Consider the following 21,905-nt stretch of genomic DNA (forward strand, 5'->3'; position numbering starts at 1 on the left):
TGCACACAATTCAGTTACATAACTTCGATTCATCAGATTTACTGTGGGCATCTGAATGTTAAATTATTAAGGTAGCAGGTGTTGAGACTTATCCATGTCCCTGAATACAAACTTCTCAGTACCCAGAGTGGCACCAGGCTTACATCTGCTGTGGGCAGTTTTACTATTTCTTGTCCTGTTAATTGCAGAGCAGAACATGTTTCACTGTATATCCCTCTGATTCATAGTCTTGATTTTTTTTTTCACTTACCAAAGTTTCACTCTGTCATCACTGAAAAGAAAGGGAAAAAAATCAGGTTCATTTATGTCAAATTGACTTCAGGCTGTCAGAAAAATACACCCTCCAAACTACCTTGTATTCCCCAGCTGAGCCCCGGAGATGTCAGTGAAATGTAGCAAAGTGCACTGCATGGGTAGGATAAAAGAAACCAGGAGAGAGGTTATTTCAGTGCTATTGCTTACTGCACAAAAGTATTTAAGAGACTCTCCCAAGAAGCAGCCCTTTTCATCCACCTCTTAGCAAGCAGAGAGAACAGCCCCAATGCAGTTTCCTCCCTCCTTTCCCCTTGCACGCTCACTTGTGAGGGCAGCAGTGACACAACCAACCTGCTTTAAGAAAATCCCAGTTACTAGCTGCTCTCCAGGTCCAGACAGACCAGGGGAGGGCCATCACTAAGACCTGCTATTTACTTAGCACAGGAAAACATGGCGGCTTGACATCTTTCATCATTGCTCGAGAAACCTCTGGTATCCCAGGATCTCAAGCAATAACCAAGCAGCATCCGTGGTATCAGGCAGCAGCAGTTCTACAAAAGCATTGTTTTCAGAGCACTGTGTTTTACTTTTCCACTCACTTTCCTGCCGGGCAGGCCCCACGCTGGCAGCGGGTGTCACCACCTTCCCCAGGGCAGCCAGGGCACGGGCTCCAACCCCACCCTGGGGCTACACCTTTCTCCCTCCCTGCGCTGGCTCCAGCCCAGTGGGATCAGATTTTCCTTTGTTTAAGTTCATTTTTCTTCACCGCAGAGCTTTTCCAAGCACGCGTGTGTGTGTTATTTATTGAGTTTCTCTGAACTTTTCCTCTCGCTTTCCCTCCTGTCAAGGTCCGGAGGCTGTACAAAGCCTGAAAGTAAATAGAAAATGCCATGCTTGGGTTTTTTAGGTCACTGTAAACGACATGCTTAGCTGCTTCCAGAATGCATAAGCCATGGGATGTCGTCTCGGGTAAACAGGGGAGGATGAGGACAGAAAAGGTGTTTCTGGCTGTAGGTACGAATAAATCAGGGTCATGCAGAGGAAGTGTATTTATGTATTCGAAGAGCTTTTTTTTTTTATCTCAGAGCCCTCTTCCCTTTCCCTCAAACCATCCATGTTCTTCTGTTAACAAGGATCTTTTTATATCGCTGGGTTTTCACATTCTGCCAAGCAGCCTATCATAAGAAAGCCCAAATCTACTAAATAGTAAAATGAGGGATTATTTCCACTCATCTGTTGACAGACATTTCTCCAAATTGGATCAAATGATTAAAGGTATTAGAATGACGTCGTGCAGATCCAGATCAAATCATTTGAAACCTTGAGACTGTTTCTCCTTTGCTTGGAAGGAACCACCAGAAATAGTTGTAGGCGCTAATTGCCCATTATTCTTACTAATGAGAAATTGTTAATTTGGATCTTTGAGTATTTGCTTGCTTGAACCCACGCACGGGGAGCTCAAGATGGAGGGGCCGTGCAGCATCTCGCTTCAGGCTGTGCCGGTCGGAGCCTTTCTAAACGCCTGAATGGTTCTTCCTCGAATCACTTACACGGAGAAGAGGGGTTCAGGCTGCGAAACCTTTCAACACCACACGTATTGTGAAGATGGCACTGCTGAAAGTCAAATTCAACCAGAAGAAACGGGTAAAACTAGCCCAGGGACTATGGCTCATGAACTGGTTTTCAGTGTTTGCTGGAATCATTGTTTTTAGCATGGGGTTGTTCCTCAAAATTGAGCTCCGGAAGCGAAGCGAAGTGATGGACAATTCTGAAAGCCATTTTGTGCCCAATTCTTTGATATTGATGGGTATACTATCCTGCGCCTTCAATGGTTTTGCTGGCAAAATTTGTTACGACTCTCTGGATCCCACTAAATTTGCCAAGTGGAAACCTTTGCTGAAACCTTACTTGGCACTATGTTTCCTCTTCAACATACTCATTTTCTTCGTCGCTCTGATTTGCTTTCTCATGCGGGGCTCTCTGGAGAGCACGCTGGCTCAGGGGCTGAAGAACGGCATGAAGTTCTACCGGGACACAGACACCCCCGGAAGATGCTTCATGAAGAAGACAATCGACATGCTCCAAATTGAGTTCAAATGCTGTGGAAACAATGGCTTCAAAGATTGGTTTGAAATTCAGTGGATCAGCAACAGATACCTGGACTTCAGCTCCAAGGAAGTGAAAGAGTAAGTCACTTAGTGGGGTTTGTATTGCATAGCATCAAGATTTGGTCAGCATTAAGCTAAAGAAACATACATCACAACAGATGCTGACTGCAGGGTTTTCTTGTATAAAATGCTTTTCTTTTTTTCTCTGCCCTTGCTTTAATAGAGATGCCAAATGCTCAGCTAGATTACTTTTTCCTCTGCCAGATTCCTCTAACATTATCCAGAATGTAAAATGCAAAGCAGTAAAATGTGATTCCCACTCTTACATGGTGCAATGTAAACAGACTTAAAAAACATATTTCTTCCTATCTTTTACCTCTTTATAAACTCATTACACCAAGCCACACATTCCTACTTCCAAAATCAAGCATGTGGTGAACAGCAAAGTATTAGAACCTCGCTGTACTTAAAGCAGATTTCCACAGGACCTAAGTTCCCATGCAGAGGCCACTGGGCAGACACGATTGACACAGGTTCTAAAACTCCAATTTAGATATTGGTAAGTAATCTCATGAAAACAAGCAGAAACAGCAATGCTTTACCAATAACTCGCGCGTTTTCAATCCTTATGATTTAGAATTCCATTATTAAATTTACTCAGTGGACTGCTTCACCGCTGTGACAATTTGTGTCTGTCAGCATCCATCGATGTTCCCAGCTTTATATACTGTCTCACAGTCAGGTGCATTGTATGTTCTTAAACATGTGAAAAAAAGTTCAAAATCTAGACTCATGCTTAATTTTTTAAACCTCATATGAAAACTTCACTAGCTTCCTCTATGCAAACCAGAACTGACTGTTGACCAGAAACACCTTAATGGCTCTATTGTCGGTGTAAAGAGGTATTAATCTTAAAATGAGGTTAGGCACAGTAAGCACAAGTAAAAAAATAAACATGAGAACAAATGAACTTTTGAAATGAAAAAATGAATGCTGAGCATAAATAGCCACAATCTTTTAATAACTTAAGCTCTAGAGGAAGAGACTGTTATTCTGATTTCTTTGGGAATGTCACTCGTTAGGTTGGTACTGGATGGTTACACAGAGGGGCTTGTAAACTAGGAGCCATCTGCTTTTTAAATATACTGCGTATGTTAAAAAAGTCTGAAGTACTCTTGAAAAAAGCTTTGTGCATCTCATGAGATCCCCGCTCGGCTGTGTAAATGCTACTTCATTTGTGTGCCTCTCTCTCTGCATATTGTTTCAACTAGTTGGTGGTCTGCTGATTTTTACAATTCTCAACCAGGACAGTATAGTGAGAACTCTTACAGGGTTAACCTATTGCACTGCAGGGTTATAACAGATACATTCACCATTTAATAAGGGAGTATTTGTGCTGTGAAGGTATGCCTGTGGGCATACCTACTTGAAAACATAATAAGTTCACCTTGCCAGCATTATATGGAGATTTGAGAGCTATAACTTAATCCAGCAGCAGTGGAAGGACAAAGCACAGAGGGAAAACAAGGTTATATTGTCCTTAATAAATGATGTCTTATTTGGGACTGAGGGCTCACAGCAATTTCTTTGTGCTGCTGAAACAGGAAATAGGGCATTAAAATTTCACAGATGGATGTTAATGAGTGAATTCAAGGTTTGAGCTACATGGTGAGGCACAAACTCCGCTCTTATTCCTGGTGGGATATTCTGGCCCCTGTCAAGTCAGTAACAAAGTTCTCCTTAATTCCAGGGAAGGTGGGAGTCCATCCTCTGCAATGCAATTTTTAGATTATTTGTAGAATTAAAGTCTGATCCAATCTCTCCGAATCTCGTGGAGCATTTACACATCAATGGGAATGAACCGCATTTAGTGTTTAGACGTACTTAGGCGCTGATTGCAAAGTGGAATTTTGCCTCACCGGGCTTTTGTCATCATCTCTCTGTAAAACACAAATTTAAAATATTGTTATTAAAAGCTACAAGTGACTCTCAGATTTTATTTTTTTTTCCTTTCTAAATCACCAGGCCTCTCCATTCTGTACCACTTTCTAAGTAAGATGGTATTTATTAGAGTTACAGTGCTCTTATTATAGTTTTCTTCTGTAGCCCCAGTGGGACTACTTGCATTCTAAATATCTCATGTCTAAACATCTTGATAAGGCACCAGATTAAATGGCTATTTATTGAGAGCAACCATGGTCTCAAATGAATTATAGTCAGAAAGCTCCTGCAAGGACTTCAGGAATTTCTGAACATCTTGTTGCTGAAACACATTTCATGTTTTAAATACCGGATACCTTCCCAAGCCAAGAATAAATGCATAGCCCCTTCCTGGAGCTATTGTCACTGAAGAGAAGATACTAGATTTGCTGGATCAATGATTTAGCAGGATATAGTGGGTCCTAAGGCTGTTGTGAGTCAGGTCACCTCCAGCAGTCCTTCCACCCTAGCTATGCAGTGATCAATCACTCTTTTCTGACTGCCTTTCATTAACTTTCTCTCTACTTTTCTTAAAAATTACATTCTTTGAGAAAGTCACTCAAGAGGGCTTGTGTCCATAAAGAAGAGTTACCTATAAATTCAGAGCAACCTTGACATGGAAAAGGGCTTTAGGGAGGAAAATCACCCAGGAGGAATGCCACTCTGTAAACAGGGGATGCGCAGAAGTTGCGTGGCTAGGAAACACTGTGGAAAACCTGTGTTTCATTTGCTCCCTTCCTTGTTCAAGTTCTCTGTGGTGTGTCTTTATGTGTGTGTGTGCATTGACATGTCCTTCTGCCCTTGCCTGCACACAGTCGAATCAAAAGCAACGTGGATGGACGGTACCTGGTTGATGGCGTCCCCTTCAGCTGCTGCAACCCCAGCTCCCCAAGGCCCTGCATCCAGTACCAGGTCACCAACAACTCGGCTCACTACAGCTATGACTACCAGACGGAGGAGCTCAACCTCTGGGGCCGCGGCTGCCGGGAAGCCCTCCTGCACTACTACAGCAGCATGATGAGCTCCATGGGTGCTGTCGTCCTCCTCGTCTGGCTTTTCGAGGTAACCTGTTGGCACGGTGCCCTCTCCCCCTCACCCTGCTTTGGCAAAGCTCTGGCTTGGCCAGACCTTTCCAACGTCTACTTCTGACCTAAAAATCTGTACAAAATACATCAATCACCCACCACTGTTCTGTGGCCGGGAAATCTCACACAGCAGTGGACATCTTCAGCAGGCCTGGAAGGTCCCAGCCTGGAGATGGGAAGCCTGGTAGTGGGCTTAGCGTCCCCACAGCAAGGGGAATAAAAGGACCAGCTTTGTGCCCTGTGCAGAGAGCTCAGCTCTCCAGGTACATTATTTCTACCCGGGTTCCCACTAGTAGGGAATAGAAAGTACTTAAAGCAGTGCATCAGAAAGAGATGGCATCAATTTGTGGGACAGAAAGTGGAATTAAGTGTTTTATGCAGTGATAAAAATAACACAGGCAGAGTGTCCAGCTTCAGATCAGCATTTGATTTAAGGTTCTCCATCAGTTCCATTAATGGTTTTGGCCAAAAGAAAAAAAAAAAAAAAAGAAAAAAAAAAGTTTTAGGCAAAGCAGATAGATTAATTTTATTGTAGTGTACTTCCAGAAGCTGTGGTGTATGTGTAAACAGGTGAAAATACTGCCCAGTGCAGATGAGGGCACCAAAACCTGAAGTGAAGCTTTGCTGCTAAAATACTGTCCATTAGATGTGAGAAAAACATGTCCCTCTGCCCTTAGGAGACAGCCAATTTTCTTGTTGTGGTGTTTAATCAGTGCTAATGCGAAAGGAGCGTGGGATGGAAGGGGCACGAGGGCTGGCGCGTGAGGGCTGGGAGGCAGAAGGGAAGGGAAGAGAAAGGAAGGGTTGCTGCAGGGTGCAGAGCAAAGCAGGCTGCTTCTGACACTGGAAACGGCTGCTGCCCAACTGCATCACCTATCTGAAATGATTTGGCTGTTTTTCTCAAAATTTGGATAAACACAAATAGAAAAAGATGCACTGCATTTTGTTCCAAGCACTGGTCTACTCCTCCCAGGGAGGAACATGCTTTTTAAAAAACAAACATCTACCCAAATAATCTATGAACTGAAAGGGAAGAGAAAACCATCACAAAGTTATTCCATGTTGTGTTATTGTAAAAATAACTACTCTGCACACCTGGTACATGTCCCACCTACTTGTAGCACCGTTGTTCTGGTCAGAAAACAGAGAGATGTCTGTGGCGCCTATCTCAGCACAGATTCAAATGTCAAGTCCTTGAGGAGAGGCAATTTCAGCTGTATGTGAAAATCAGAAGGGGATTCAAAAACTCAGGGGAAAATTGCACAGAAATACTAAAGCCAGCTGTGAAAAATCATGAGTAGGAGCCCATAACATAACTCTGCTGCCTTCTGGGAGAGCAGTGATAGCGATACATTAACATTAATAGCAGCAATAAAAATACGTCATTTTATTTCTAACTTTTCAAATTACACCCTGGAAGTGTTTTCAGCCTGTGAAGTAATGAGAAATATGATCTTCTCCTCTATTTCCTTCATCTCTTTTGAAATAAAATGTGAGATTTTTTTCAGGTAATCAGAGGACATTCAGGGCAATGCTTTAAAGAAATCTCACAAGCACTCACAATCCCAGGTTATATTAATTGGCCCTCACGGATATTTATGGCTTGCCTAATATTCCACAATAACAGGTCCAGATCTGGGTCTTAAACTCCCCCTGCTTTTAAGGGAAACTTTGAAGGGAGGAAGCAAAGCAGGAAGCAGACATCAATTTATCCTCCCTTGGAATACAATCACTTTCTTTAAATTGCAGTCAGGGTAGAAAACAGTTTTCTACTGAGTAGCAGTGCAGCAGAGGCCTGGGCTCCTGGTGAAGTCAGGCTTCAGCCCCACCAGGGTGGAACACAGTGGGAGTGGGGCTGTGGGCCCCACATGCTGTATTTCACTTTTAGCTAGCTTGCTGAGAAATTATGGAAAAATTCAAATGCAAAAGTGTGTCCTGTGTTACTTCACCTCTGGGACTGGCGCAAGCCAGAGCCATTGGCACCTCCTGTGTGGCCAAAACCACCATGGGGCCTGCGAGGGCTCTGCCGGCAGGGCCTGGGGTGCTGAGGCCCCACGGGGAACTCTCCTCACCGCCGTTACCTCCAGGCACCAAGTCTCTGCAGCAACGACTTGGGGTCTCAAGTGTCTGTACAAACCTGTTTTGAACTGTTAGGACTTCTATTTGGAAAAACAAAATATATGCAGCCTGTCGTGTTTTCTGGAAGTATATTATTATCTGCACACTGCTTTTACTAGCAAAGCTGTAGGCTTCCCTGGAGTGACAATCAGTCATGAGGGTGACAAAAAGATCACACGGTGCCCTGGCTAAGCCGCCTCCGGCTAAACCCTGGCAAACAGATGGGCTTGGTTGCAGAAGGTCAAGCAGAGCAAGCCCGGCCATCTTTGCGACCTGCCTCAGCCAGCGAAAAGAAAACTGGGGGCTGGAACAGAGCCTTTCAAATCAAGGGTGGGAGGGAAGCAGCAGTCCCCAGCCATGCCAGGGCCTTCACCTGTATAAACATGTGGTGCCAAATTCATCTCATGCGTGGCACCACAGAGGGAGCACAGCACTGAGCTCTGGCAGCTGGGAGCCCAGGAGAGGCATGGGGCACGAGTGGGATGTGCACTGCACATCATGTGCCAGAGGGGAACTCAGTGCCAGAAGAGGCACAGAATAATCTTGAAAACCTGCCCATAGGCAGCAGGGGAGAAGGGACCAGTCCGGAGAACAGAGTATGTTCTGCTGGCATAGATTGAGAGGCTAAGCATGCTGTGGTGCAGGGGGATGCACCAGATGCAGATATAGCGAGCCCTCCCAGCCCTGGAGAAATGTCACAGGCCTGTTCTTCCTGCCACTCTAAAGCTGCTGTAAAATGACAAGAGTTTTCATGATGGTTTGTTCATTGGCCAGGGTAAATCATCACTGAGCAAGACTGGGCTAGCTGTGGGACCCTTCTCTGCTGGACTGGGATTAAACACAGGTCTACAACTGACAGCAACACAAAGTGATTGAGTTTGGCAAGGACTTCTGGAGGCCATCTGGTACAAGCCCCTTGCTAAAGTAGGGACACCTAGAGCAGGTTGCCCAAGACCATGTCAAAGCGGCTTTTGAACATCTCCAAAGATTAAGACTCCACAACCTCTCTGGGCAACCTGTGCCCATGCTTAGCCACCTTTATGTTAAAGTAGTGTTTCCTGATGTTCAGGGGGCACCTCCTGTGCTCCACTTTGTGCCCATTGCCTCCTGTCCCGGCACTGGGCAACACTGAAAGGAGTCTGGCTCCATCTTTGCACCCTCCCTTCAGGTATTTATGTATGTTGATGAGATCCCTCCGAGCCTTCTCTTCTCCAGGCTGAGAAGCCCCAGCTCTTTCTGGCTTACATTATTGAAGGGGTGCTCCAGTCCTTCAGTCATCTTCATGGCCCTATGTTGGACTCTCCCCGGTGTGTCCATGTCTCTCTTGTACTAGGGAGCCCAGAAACTGAACCCAGCACTCCAGGTGTGGCCTCACCAGTGCTGAGTGGAGCGGAAAGGATCACTTCTCTCGGCCTGCTGGCAACACTTTGCCTAATGCAGCTCATGAAAATGTTAGCCTTCCTTGCCACAAGGGCACATTGCTGACTCACGTTCAACTTGGTGACCAGCAGGACCCCCAGGTCCTTTTCTGCAGAGCAGCTTTCCAGAAGGCAGGTCATCAGCCTGTGCTGGTGCCTAGGGTTTTTCCTTCCCAGGTACAGGACTTTGCACAACCCCTTGTTGAAGTTTGTGAGGTTCCTGTCAGCCCATTTCTCAAGCCCATCAAGGTCCCTCAAAATGTTTCTACAGACTTAGGTCAACTCTAAGTATCCCTACAAAACTGAAGCATGCTGAGGCATTTTGAGGTAGCAGACAAGTCCAGCTGTCGTTCATAATTTCTCTGATAATGTGATCTGTGCATTGTATGCAACTCTAAGTGTCCTAGCCAGGATTTTCAAATTGAAAGAGATGGGAGTATTGAAAAGCTGCCTGCATGGAAGGTTTGAAATAAATAATTTACAACATAAATTACTTCAGCAAAACTGATGGTTCAAGGCCCTGTGCTATCATATGGGAAAGAGATTAATTTACCAGATAGTTGTCTCCAATTTCCTGGACCCTCTTCTCATCTGGCAGAGACGACAGCCTCAGGTCAGAGGAGGTAATGAGAGCCTGAGCATTTCATACAGCTTTTAGCAAGCCTCTTACACCTGGGGACTCAAAACTCTTTCTGAGTAGGACTTTTAAGAAAAGGAAGTCTTAAACTGAGAGAAAATGCTACAGAATCTCATCCAAGGGCAGATCATCTGCTGCCTTGAACACAAGCATCTTCTTCTTTAAAGCAAGACCATATTTAGTGACTTAGAGCCTGAGAGTACAGCTAATTTTTCTGTCAAACAGTGGGACATAGTAAGTCAGTCACAAGAAAAAGCTACTGCTGACATACAGTGAGGTAGCACAGGTAGAGAGCAACACAGAGATCATCTTTTAGGCCCAGACCTGTTAATATATTAATCTTTACCCACAACAACCACTGCTATGAAGGATATTAGTCCCAGGACTGTGAGAAGGAAAACTGGGTCTCAGTGAAAGAAAGATGTCAAACACTTTAAATCCTGAGACTAGTGTGATATGACTTACCATTTCTTGTGGCCTTATAGAGTGGTGCTTCAATTGGTTAAAGTCATTGTTGTATTAGGTAGGTCCACAATAAAATGAGACTATTTCCAGATTCAGGGCCATGAGAACCTTTTCTGAAGACCAAGGAGTCAGGGGTCCTGTCTTCCTATGTTAAAGAGGATGAGAAGTTGCATTTGGATACTGAAGTATTTGATGAAGTTTGTTTGACCAATGTTTTTCCCTTTTGGTTTGTTTGACCAATGATTTTCCCTTTCTGGCCTTGAGTGAAGGTAGAAAAACATCTGAAAATGTTGAGGGTAGCCAGTGGTAGCTTTAGTCTTCCTAGAGTTTGGAGACACTGATCATACATAGGCAGGATGACCAGGGTAAAAAAGCTAACGAACGGTCCACAGAAACACATGCTTGAGCAGTCCCATGTTTCAAAGGAGCCCAAAAGCCAGATGTGAATTTTGCAGTTGGCCACACTATGTGCCTGATACCCAACTCCAAATCTTCTCAGCTACCTGAGGCAGTTTGCAAGTTTCCTCCATCTCCAGTTCAAAAGCCTAATAGCAAGCAGCACCTTGCAGGTCCAGGGCAGCTCTCAGAGGTGCCACCATGTAAACAATTACAAGGATGCCAACTTCTTTAAAGCTATTATAGTTTTGGAAGACCAGATGTAACCACTTCCTTGGGAATTTGGATAGGATAACAGACGCATCATCCACCCTTTACAGAACAAATCCTATGAGGTTGTTAACAACAGTAAGTGGTCACTTGTTCTCATTGGTGTTAGAAGACGAGAGACTGACTAAAAACACTCTCTGGAGGCAGGGTGGCAGACAGGGATAGGAAGCTTTTTCTGACGGTCTCTGTCTTCTCCTTTGCATGGTGCAGACATCAGTGATGGTTGGCTTGCGTCTTTTGCACACCTCTCTGGAAAGTATCCCAAATCCTGAAGACCCCGAGTGTGAAAGTGAAGGGTGGATTCTAGAGAACAGCCTGAAGGACACTCTGAAATCTGCATTGGAGAGCTTGAAAAAGATCGGTAAGTTCAATCAGGTGGAAGCAGGCGCTGAAGGGGCTGAAGGAGAAGAAGCTGGGAAGACTCCAGCCATCACAACGGTCAGTTGAGCTCCTAAATGACATGGACTTTCATAAAAGAGGAATGAAAAAAACTGAGGACTGTGAATACCTACTTTTTAAAAGCTGTGTATCAACCATCAGAATACACATTGCTACACATGCTTTTTTTATATATATTATCTAAATATGGGAGTAAACAGCATAGTGCACCTTGGGATAATGCATTTATCCACATTATGAGTACACCATATTCATAAATTCTGGGGGAAAATGACCCCACTAGGACTTGCAATAGTCATATGTTCCCTTACCAGGAATGGTTAGTTTTCAAAAAATAAAAAAATTGCTGGCATCACACTGATCCATTCCATTTTGTTTTGAAATTAAAAGTGAAATTTGAAATGTTAGTATTTTTTCCTCAGGTTGGTTTATCATCGTACTCTACGTACTTTAACTTTTAAAGACAAACAGCTTGGTTTTCTGGAGAACAACATGTTAGCAGTCAAAGGAAGAACAATTTCCAGAATTGTATATAACATAGTATTTTGACAAACCTCTCACATAATGTGATTTCTTGTTAATGTGCTAAGCAATGGTATTTTCTGCTGTATTCTTAAGATGTACATAATAGAACAAAATGCAAACTTATACTGATAATTTATGTACTACGCAAAAATTGTAACTTAATGAAACAGAGCAAGTACAAAAACAACACCAAGGTAAGATTTATGGGTTTTCTTTTTTTTTTTTTTTTTTTTTTTTTTCAGCCAGTATATCCTGAATGAGTGTATTGCAGTCTTATGCTTCATCTTGTACTCAAACAAGCAGAAGCTTAGAAGATTCCTCTTGTAGTGGGTGGAATCAATGCTATAAGCATGTGCCTGCTATGGCTATTCTGGATGTTTTTTAAAACTATGTAATCTCATAGCTTTCTCCAGGGTATTCAAGCCCAACTACTTTTAAAATAAGAAAAAAAAAAAAAAAGGGTACTTAGAACTAACTTTAAGTATTTTTCAGGGTCCTAGCAAATGGATACCATTCATCCACAAGTACTCCAAGCCTCAAACCTTGAGGCCAGGGAAAAGTAAGTTTAAATCAGTCCCCAGTGTGCAAATTTTGCAACATTTATTTTCCCTCATCAGTGACATGGTACCCACTGTTATATCTTTAAGTCAAAGGAAAGGTACATTTTGCACGTGGTGCATCTCTGCAAACATTGGTCGTAGTTGGTGGACCTTTTTTAATACATAACATTGCAACAAAACGTGGAAGGTTTGCTGTGGTGTGCAGCCTCCAGTAAAGGAACAGAGCATCAGCTTGTGTCTTTCTGCAGCTGCCAGATAAGCTCAGCTAGGAGGAAAGAAACCAGAGAGAGCAAACCCCCACCAGCCCTGACATCTCTGTCCCTCAGCTAAGAGCCATGCTCCACACTTATTTATCGCTCAGCTGTGCAAAACCTCTACTTCCCTGTGGTGTATCTGAGAGAGTTTTCTCAGCAGGTCCTGTCCACCTGGCCGGTGGCCAGTCTTCAAACAAAGCCACGTTTGCAGCTGCCACGTTATTGCACAGCTCGTTAGTTTTCATTTGCAATCACATGTGCACTTGCCCCAGCAGCACGGCAGAATCACAGCTCCTCCGGCTTCTGCTTGAACTGATAAGTAACTCTGAGGATGGGCAGAGCAGTCCACAGTGGGACAGGTAGGAGGAACGGGTTTGTACATCAAGCCGTGGTCTGCATCTCAATGGCCGGCTGCATGCAAGGCTCAATTTTGGCAGGTATTTATTGCTCCCTTCCATTTATTTTATTTTTATTATTTTTAAAGCTGACCAAAACTTTTACTTTTAGTTACAACAAGGAAGAAAAAAAAACAAAGTCAAATCTGTCCTTGTGCACATAAGAGCAACTAGAACGAGGGCACCAACATAAAAAGCCAACTTGCAATTCACCACAGCCTATCATCGATTGCTTTGCTGAGGGAAACTCTGCACAGCAGAACTGGGTAGAACAGAGCAGATGCTTTTTTCTTGGTAAGAAACCTGTATAGGCAGCTGCTCGGCTCAGCTGGCCCGCGAGAAACGAACAGGGTTTTCAGTGGCATATGGCGTGGCCACGTTTATCTGAGAAGAGCTTTTTGGAAGAAGTACATGATGAATAAGGGCTGCATTACAAGGATTACAGTTTTTCCTTGCAAGGCTTCAGTGTGCTGTGATCCACACGGGTTAATTGACCAGATACCAGGTTTTTCAAAGCGATGTAGATTTATTGCTGTCCTATAAATTTGGCTGAGGCCATTACTTTAGACAGAACTCTCCATTATTTGTGGTCTCTATTTTATTCACCCTGTTGCCAGAGACATAACAAATTGTCAAATTGTTCTTTCAAGACCACCTTGGAGGAGCCAGTTCCAAAAGCAACAGTGTCATTGTATATCTTGGGTAGAGAGACCATCCAAGACGCGTTTAAGAGGAATAATACTGGCATTGGGGTTTCATGCAAGTAAGAACAAATAGTATGTATGCTAATGCTGTCTAAAATAAAGCCTCTTGGTTAATGAAGATCTTTGTAACATCTCATGATTATTGCAGGATTGTAATATGATTGCTTTGTAAAATATTACTTGTAATATATCACTCATCCAATATTAAACATATTTTCTTGTGAGATGGCAAATGCTGTTCTAGATAAAGATATCTCTGCTGCCTGCAAATGTAAGTTTAGGTATTAAAATTACATTGCAAGTAAAAACCTCTTTAAAGATGATGTTTAAATACATACAATTTAATACAGATTTCTTTAATTTGCATTACTGCTTTTTGCTTCTGAATTCATTTTCTGACCCATTTTATGCACTCCTATAGGGAAGCTTTTCACCTCTACAAAGGGCTCTGAGAGAAAAACTGCCACTTGTCATATGATCAAGGTGTGTAGACTCCTAAATCGCTTTCCTCTTTCTAGAAACGGAATTTGGCAGACCATTTTAGAGCATGGTAGACCATTCTCTTGAAAGAATTACATCGTCTTCATGGGTCTTGACTTCAAGCGCTCAACAACTGAAATCAGTGGCATCCTCAGGATCATTGGCAATCAGCTAAACTGAGTTTATAAACCTTTTTTTATTTTTTTTTCCTCACCCCATTTATTTCTAACTTGTAACAGACATTCCAAAGAAAACATTTCCACTATTTTAAATTTATACCTAAAGCTTACATAGCCAGACCTGCCGGCCTGAAGCAACCCAAGAACCTCCAGAGCAGTGCCCTGATTTTCAAACCAATAAACTTCAGAAGGATGTGAGCTTAACTCATACAAACCAGGCCACTTCTTTTTAGGTGCCTCCATATGGATTACTGGCTTAAATCCAGGTACCCATGTCTGAGATCGAACCCAAGGCCTTGTAGTGCCAACTGCTGAGAAATATCATTTATTTTTCAAAATGTATGGCTGCACAGGAAAAGCAGCTACGGTGACATTTGTTTGAATGGCCATAGAACATTCATTAAATGCTTTAAAGGAGAAAATATAAACAGCTTCCTTAAAGCTATTAATGCCTAAGTAGCCTTAATACAATTGATGAGATTAGCCTCCATGCATTACATGAGCTTGGACATTTTATAATACCAGACAACTGCATGCACGCAGCTTAGCAAAGAGCATGGGAATGCTATATTAGGCTCCTGGGTATCACGCACTAACCAGTGCTCAGGGGAGGTTTTCAAGGCTGACATAAAGAAAAGGGGATCCTGTAAAACTATTTAGTTTCACCTGACATGTTTGCTCAATTTAAAAAAAAAAAAAAGAAGCAAGCATTGTTCATACAAGGATCGATGTAAAATGGGGACAGATCACAAATGCTTATTCAAAAAAAAAAGTAAAGAGCATTATTAGAGATTAGTTAATTAAGAGATAAGGCCAAAAAAATAGAATGGTGACGTGGTAACAGCCCCCTGCAGGAGACAAAGGCTTAGGCAAATGTATTTCTGGTAACAGGAACGCAGCTATCGCAAAGAAATCTGAAGCACTAAATATATGAAACTTTTTTTTTTTTTTTTTTATGTTAGCAGATCTGTAGTGTTGGGTAACTGACTGAAACACTCCAGTAGTAAAATGCCACCCTCTTCAAGCACCTGCTGTTGGTAGCCCCATGTCACTTCACAGATATTACTGAGTTTTGACCCAAAGTGCATCTGTGAGGTGGGAGAGCTGCAGGAAGCACCTGCAGGACATAAAGGTCACCAATTGATTAAGCTCCTTACGGGGCACATTTCCACACCCTGCCGAGAACAACTCACTTGTTCTCAAAGCCAATTTTCCCAGTGCGGAGCCTGGTGTGGGAATCAAGTGTCCCAGGAAAACTCGGCGGAACAGGGATCAAAGAGCAGGTCTGCGGCCCGTGGCCTGGTTAAATTCACAGCTCCTCACCGGGCAGCCAAGCCTCAGCAGCTCGACATTGTGCTCCCAGCACAGCAGGGCCGACAGCCACAAGCCCGAAACCCAGGGACAGACACATGCAGGTGGGCGAGGCACGGCTCCAGCTGGGGACAGGGCAAGGAGGAGCCCAAAGCGCAGGTTCCCAGCACAGCTCTGAGGCGCACAGCTCCCCAGGGGGCTACCTCGGTAAGAGGGTGAACATGAAGCTTAGTTCATGATGAAAGACGTCAAATCTTTCCAAAATCACTTCAGCATACGCAAGCAGGGCAGAGCACTCAGGGGTTTACCTGTTCCGACACAAAGGCCCAAAACACAAAGGTGTCCTGTTATGATTGCTTTCAGCCTTCTCAGATGAAGTTACCTCTCCAGAGAGCACAGCTCTGCCTCAGGCAAATGCTTTTCAAATGGGTGGGAGTTCTCCTGGTTTACACCCATGCTTTGTCTGGCACAAATAACAAACTGAAGATGACAGAAAACACAAGTGCCAAATACAAACAAGGATGAGGGAACCTTTCATTAATTACATAACTTAAGAGCAGAAGTAACATGAATTCTGTAATGTTGCTATATTTTAAGTAAATTATGTAAGTTATGACAGCATTTTTCATTTTAGCCCCCAAATTTTACATTAATTAGGACCTAGAATTTAAATTTATTCATTTGTCTTTTTTTTTTTTTTTTTCCTTTTCTTCAGATTAATCTTCACATTATCCTTACAATGTTAAAAATAGAATACATTCATTTCAGGAAGCATTTTGTTGAGGAGAAGACTCACGTTGGGATGTCTAGATCCCAAAGACATGTCTCTGCCATTCACCACCACAGCATGCTCCTGACTCCACCGGGACAAAATAACAAAACAAAATGTGCTAACCAAAACAAAATAACTCTGCCCTCTCTTTCCTGGCAGCGTCCTGCCCGGGTCAGGAGCACTGCTCACACAGGTACACGCTCCCAGGGGCACGCGCCCTCCTCAACTATTTTACAGCTGTGTTGCTGGTGAGGGGCTAGGAGCAGATACTGAAGGTGTGAGGAGAGGGAGCAACCCCACTCTGCTGTCACTGCTGCTCCTGCCTCAGCACGAGCCATGTGCCAGCGCTTTTGCTCTTGGTTTTGCTGTCTTAGATGGACAGGACACCTTCCAACACCCATATAACCTTTATTCCACACCCACTCAACCACTTGAAGTGCTAACCAGGTGGAAATGTTTGGTTTTTAAAATATCTCCCATACACTGAAAGTACCAGCAGTTAACCCCTCGCCTTCCTGCTGAGCACCACGGGCCTTCTGTGTGCTGCACCTGGCGCACACGCTGCTATCGCATCTACCACGCTACTGAGAAAAAAAAAAATCAAAATTCCTTAGTTTCAGCTCCATCCTGCTCAAGCTTGTAGTAAAGATGGAGGGGAGCTTAAAGTTTACATTAGGAAGTAGTATACAGAAACACAAAGCACTTTGCTTCAGAGTTCATGCAATGGTCTGAGCTCCCTGCTGCCATAGCATTTTATGAATTACCAAAGTCTGACATTTAAAGATTTAAAATACATACAGGTGAGATTCCTGGCCAGTTAATAGCATCAAATGGATGCCCAAACAGTACTGCAGATTTTTTCTTCTAGCATACTCGTGCTGAATTGCATGATCTAAAAGACACCGATATGACCACTGCAACAAAATGCAGGCTCCTCTGAGCTGTCCTTATGGGGCGCAAACAGCACTTGTTATGCAGGCATCTCTTACAAGAGGACACCAGTGAATTACATCAGCTAACATATTGTTGATCTCCCTCTCTTTGCTATTTTTAAAACAACATTTTCTCTGACTTATTAATGCATTTTACCATCCTTCACGTTCAGAATGCTACACGTACAGAAATATTCCACACCTTACTCCTCAAAAACAGGGTTGATTTCAAAGCGATGTACCTTGTTTTCCTAAGTCACTGGAGCACCCCCAGAGGTTGCACAGATGGCCTTCCAAACCTGAGCTCAGCTGTCCCACCCTGCCTAGTGCCCACTAGCAAGCCTGGCTTTCATTCAAGGATCCTACGCAAAGGACAAGCTGGAAAACTCACCACCTCCAAGCTCATGCTGTCTGTAAAGAGGCTGTGGAAATGTATATTCACAAACTGATGAAAGTAACATTTAATCGCTGCTGCCATGGAGACGAAGATCAGCACTTGCCATTTCTTAGCTCCTACACCTGGTGCATTGCGGAAACTCTCCTTTTTCTCCTCCAAGAGAAGAGCGTTTGACAAATCTCTCCATTAAGATGCAAAGATAAAAGAGTTGGGCATTAACATTTGCATGCCAGGAGAGGGGAAAAGGGGCAGAAGAGCAGAAAAACAGAGTATAAATATGCAGCAGCTTCAAGATAAGAATGCGCAAAGCAGTTTTTCATACAAAGATTCATAGATGAAATGTTTAAATTGCTGTGAAGTACGAATAGAAACGTACACGCACAAAACAGCAGAAGAAATAATCAAGCAAGGGTTAAAGGAATGGCTCATAGTGATAAGCAGGGTTGTGACTAGCAGCAGTAAGTTGGTAAATACTGATAAATGCCTGCACATCCAGACCAGGAAGCCTGAGCTCCAAAAAGCAGAAAGTACAGTTGACTTTCAGAAACTGATCTGCACTTTGGTTAGAAGAGGGAGAAAATGAGGTTTTAGCATGTTGTGTGTGCCCTATTGTTATATTCTAGCCATAAAATACTCCAAAACAAGTTAACTTGTTTTGAGATGCATCTCCCCTTTGGTAATTTAATCTTCCAAAGTGGGAAACAACTGAGACTTTGTGCTAGAGATACTTTCACAGCAGGTTGAGCATCCAGCTTCTCCTCTAGGCATTGAGGTCCTAGGATAAAACTGTCACAAAAATGGAGCCTCTAAACAAACCACCAAGTCATTTAGCATAAAATAAAATACACAGAAGGGAGAGGCCAAGCCTGGAGCCTGAGCGCTGGTATGGCTTCACCATTAGAAGTACAAGCACAGAACTGGAACGTCTCCATGGCCAGACCGCTAACATCCACTCTTGTGATGACAAGAATGACAAGAAGAGGTTAACCATATAGCGTGGTGACACCGAGTCCTTCAGCCCTTCCCAATGCTGGAGTGGAAAATGAGGCCCAAATCTGACTTGCTCAGTCAGCAGCACGAAGACCAGTGCGATGGACACGGACAGAAGCTGAAGGGGACTGGGGGAGAGGCGGAGATGGAAACAGGCTGAGAATCTACAAGCTAGCAGCACTGCACCTCAGCCAACAAATTCCCACTATTATCACAGATAAAACAGTTAGAGAGCTGTGGGGAGCAGTGGTTGTTGGCACAAGTCAGAAGGCATCAGGTGTTATCTCGGTCATGTACTTCCACCAGAGTAAGAACAAGACTCCTACGGCAGATTAGGGGAAGTACCAAGCGTTATTGTGAAGTTTGAACACAGTAAAAAATGCGAATGTGAACCTCAACCTTCATCACTTTATAAAACACAATTTACAATCCTTTAAAAAGATGATTAGACTTTTTGAAAGGTCAAGAAAGGTTTAGCTGACTGAAGCAAGTGACACTAATAATATAATCATCTTAAATTTTTAGCCAGGGAATTGCAGATGTTGCACATCCAGGTATTTGTTAGCTTGTGATTAACAAGGTGACACACTTGAAGGAACAAGGTCAGCAAAATTCTAGAAACATTTAAAAATAGTTTATTTAATTTCAATGCCAAAAGCATTTATTTGATGCTTTCAGCTTTTTGTTTTCTGTTGTGATTATTTTCTGGTTTGGGGATTTTGTTTTTTGTTTGTTTGTTTGGCTGGTTTGGTTTTGTGTTCCCCCTCCCCCAAACACACAATACATTCTAGACTGTACATGGAATCTGCAAATAAAGTTATACCCAATTTATTACAGATATTATTTCCCTGATACTGAAACAATGTTATATATAAATATTTTTACAATTAACAAACACATGCAAAACAAATCAGAAAGTAGAAGTCTTGAGTAAAGAATGACTAAGCTTACAAAAAATTACTGGTGTACTTTGCAATTATTTGCAGTCATAATTTTACCAACCTAATCAATCTCAGTCTTTGATTCCAAAGAAAAAAATCCTTCTTGCTGTCAGTATTTTGCTTTGTACAGAGAAATTTGTCAGTATCACCAATTATCTTTTTAATATGCTTACAGAGAAAAGGAGTTTTTCAGTGCAGTTACACATTATCTAAAACAGTGGCATACAGCTTAAGATGACTCTCTGCAAAGGAACAGTAACACCACCAAAAAAAAGTGATTTTTAAGTACCACGCGCAGAAAACTGTTGATATATTAACCAGCTTACATAGGGGAAGGCAAAGATGAAGCATTAATGCCGTTTTGTTTCATGCAACTTCCGCGTGTCTCTTCACAAGAAGTGACAACAATAGATACAGGATTACATCTACAAACGGTAGTAGGGATGCGAGTAGTCTCTGCTGTTTTGAAGAAAAAGGAATCTGCATTGGCCAAATTTCTTTATTTCATATCTTCACTCAAGACTGTTAGCGAATGTTTGAAAATTTGCCCTGTACACCATGAATATACAAAATTTATCTGAAGCATTAAATCTGTAAAAATAGAAACAATCCAGTCAGAGCAAGTGTAACTGAAGACAGAGCAGACAGTAAAGGGGTTGCTTATCTGGGCTGAAGATGTAGTCAGAAAATAAGACTTACCTAAAAGAACCACAGATTATTAAGGAACAGAACTACGTAAATTAAGATTTTACTAATTTGTCAGAAGATAGGAGAGATAAAGGTAATGGATTTTATTTCAAATCAATAAGCATAATGTCACCTTTTAGAGACACCTTGGTGGTCTAATTACATACAACTAGAAAACTCACTGCCTTCAGGCACCCTCATATCAAGTGCAAATCTGCGCAGTTATAGAATATATTTATAAAATATACTATATGCAAACATCTTTACAGAGCTTTAAATCAAGCCAAAAAGTAAATATACTTGATGGTACAACAGAAAAAAAAATTAACAGATGCAAAAATGTGGGCAGTTTGATTGTGGCCCTTCAAAGCTGGAGCAAACCATTCAGCTCATCTGCAACAAAAAGTAGATAGGATTTGCACCTTAAAAGTTGACTCTTAACAAAAGTGAAGAAAATATCCTCTGTGCTTCTGCAAATTAACAAAATTAGCTTTCATTACATTTTTACGCATTGTTGTTATCTTAAAATATCTTCTAAAGCACAATGTCAACCCTGGAATACCTATAACCAATCACATAATTGACATGAAAGGGTTTCCCAGCTAAATTCAAATTACAAACTACATAATTCTAAGGAGTGCAATGCTCTGGAAAAAAGCTTTAAATTAAATTATTTTACTCATAAAGCTAGTGTTAGGATCTTATTTTTTTGTTAAAAAAACAATTGGAAGCAAGAAAGCTGCGAGAGTACAAATGACAATCATTTTAGATACACCAAGTGTAAGAGTGAATTATCCATTGATGCAGACAGAAACATCCATTTGCTACATTACTTGCTTCCTTACTTCATTCCATTGCATGTACACACAGCTTAAGTATTAAAATGCAGAATAATAAATAAAACGGCTCAGATTACTAGCAAGGGGCAAAACACAATCCGTAATTGTGCTCTATCTAGTTTCTGTTTCAGCAGTCTTTTGCTCTTGTAATTTATAAGAAAAAACATAGTCAGACTTCCAAAAAGAGTCATTCTTTTCTATCAGAAACTCAAGTTCATTTGCCCAGGTTTATAACCCAAGAGGTTTCTGTGAAGGAAGCACAGTGCAAATTATATGACTAATAAAACTTGCTTACATAGAAAGAAGTTTACTCGGTTAATGTTAACTGGTATCTTTATGAAATACATTGTAAAACAAAGATTAAATAAAAGGACTGGGTTTATTTTATTTTCTCAGACCTTTTTTCCTAATCCCTCCTTTGAAAAGCTTATTGAGTTACAAAAGTCTTAATAAAGTTCCAGTCTTCAGCAGTTAACCATTATAAATGCTGCCAATCAATGCCAACTAGTGTTTGATTTGCTTCTTGTGCATGTCCAATTTCCTCTGTGATACTGTGCTGCTGCCAGAGTTTTTGAATCTTTTTAAATCGTTCTTTGCACAGATGTAAGGGATTTCCGCGCCTGAAAAGGAGATAATACTTATCAGAAACGACAGAACACTGCAGCTAAGCACAAACACTCAGGCAGGACACAAAATATTGAGATAACCCTTTAACGCTACTGTCTCAACAGAACAAACCAACAGATACCTTCATCAGTAAACTGGAATGCTACCCAATCTGTTCTGCCGTCCTCACTACTCAAGGGTT

General features: G+C 42.2%; 2 protein-coding genes across 3 annotated transcripts in view; one reads left to right on the top strand and one right to left on the bottom strand.

The window, feature by feature from the left end:
* Nucleotides 1-3: 3 nt before the first annotated feature.
* On the top strand, nt 4-11,310 carry PRPH2 (peripherin 2). Its single transcript, XM_040553519.1, has 3 exons — nt 4-2,441; nt 5,159-5,405; nt 10,943-11,310. Exons 1-3 carry the CDS (start codon nt 1,861-1,863, stop codon nt 11,177-11,179), a joined length of 1,065 nt encoding a protein of 354 aa, XP_040409453.1. The 5' UTR covers nt 4-1,860; the 3' UTR covers nt 11,180-11,310.
* Nucleotides 11,311-19,436: 8,126 nt separating this feature from the next.
* The window catches only part of UBR2 (ubiquitin protein ligase E3 component n-recognin 2), a 52,636-nt gene continuing 50,167 nt past the window's right edge, over nt 19,437-21,905 (bottom strand). For both annotated transcript variants that reach the window (XM_040553294.1, XM_040553295.1), the window contains exon 47: nt 19,437-21,717. In XM_040553294.1, the coding sequence (XP_040409228.1) occupies nt 21,576-21,717 (142 nt within the window). In that variant the 3' untranslated portion in view covers nt 19,437-21,575. The remainder of the gene's footprint in view (nt 21,718-21,905) is intronic.

The sequence above is a fragment of the Cygnus olor genome, chromosome 3 (genome assembly GCF_009769625.2).
Source record: "Cygnus olor isolate bCygOlo1 chromosome 3, bCygOlo1.pri.v2, whole genome shotgun sequence".
In the NCBI taxonomy this organism is placed as follows: domain Eukaryota; kingdom Metazoa; phylum Chordata; class Aves; order Anseriformes; family Anatidae; genus Cygnus; species Cygnus olor.

Excerpts from the sequence above, each read along its gene's own strand:
- PRPH2 (XM_040553519.1), top strand. The coding sequence starts at position 1,861 with ATGGCACTGCTGAAAGTCAAATTCAACCAGAAGAAACGGGTAAAACTA. Across the intron at positions 2,442-5,158 it reads AGCTCCAAGGAAGTGAAAGA|TCGAATCAAAAGCAACGTGG; the intron begins GTAAGTCACTTA and ends GCCTGCACACAG. Across the intron at positions 5,406-10,942 it reads TCCTCGTCTGGCTTTTCGAG|ACATCAGTGATGGTTGGCTT; the intron begins GTAACCTGTTGG and ends TGCATGGTGCAG.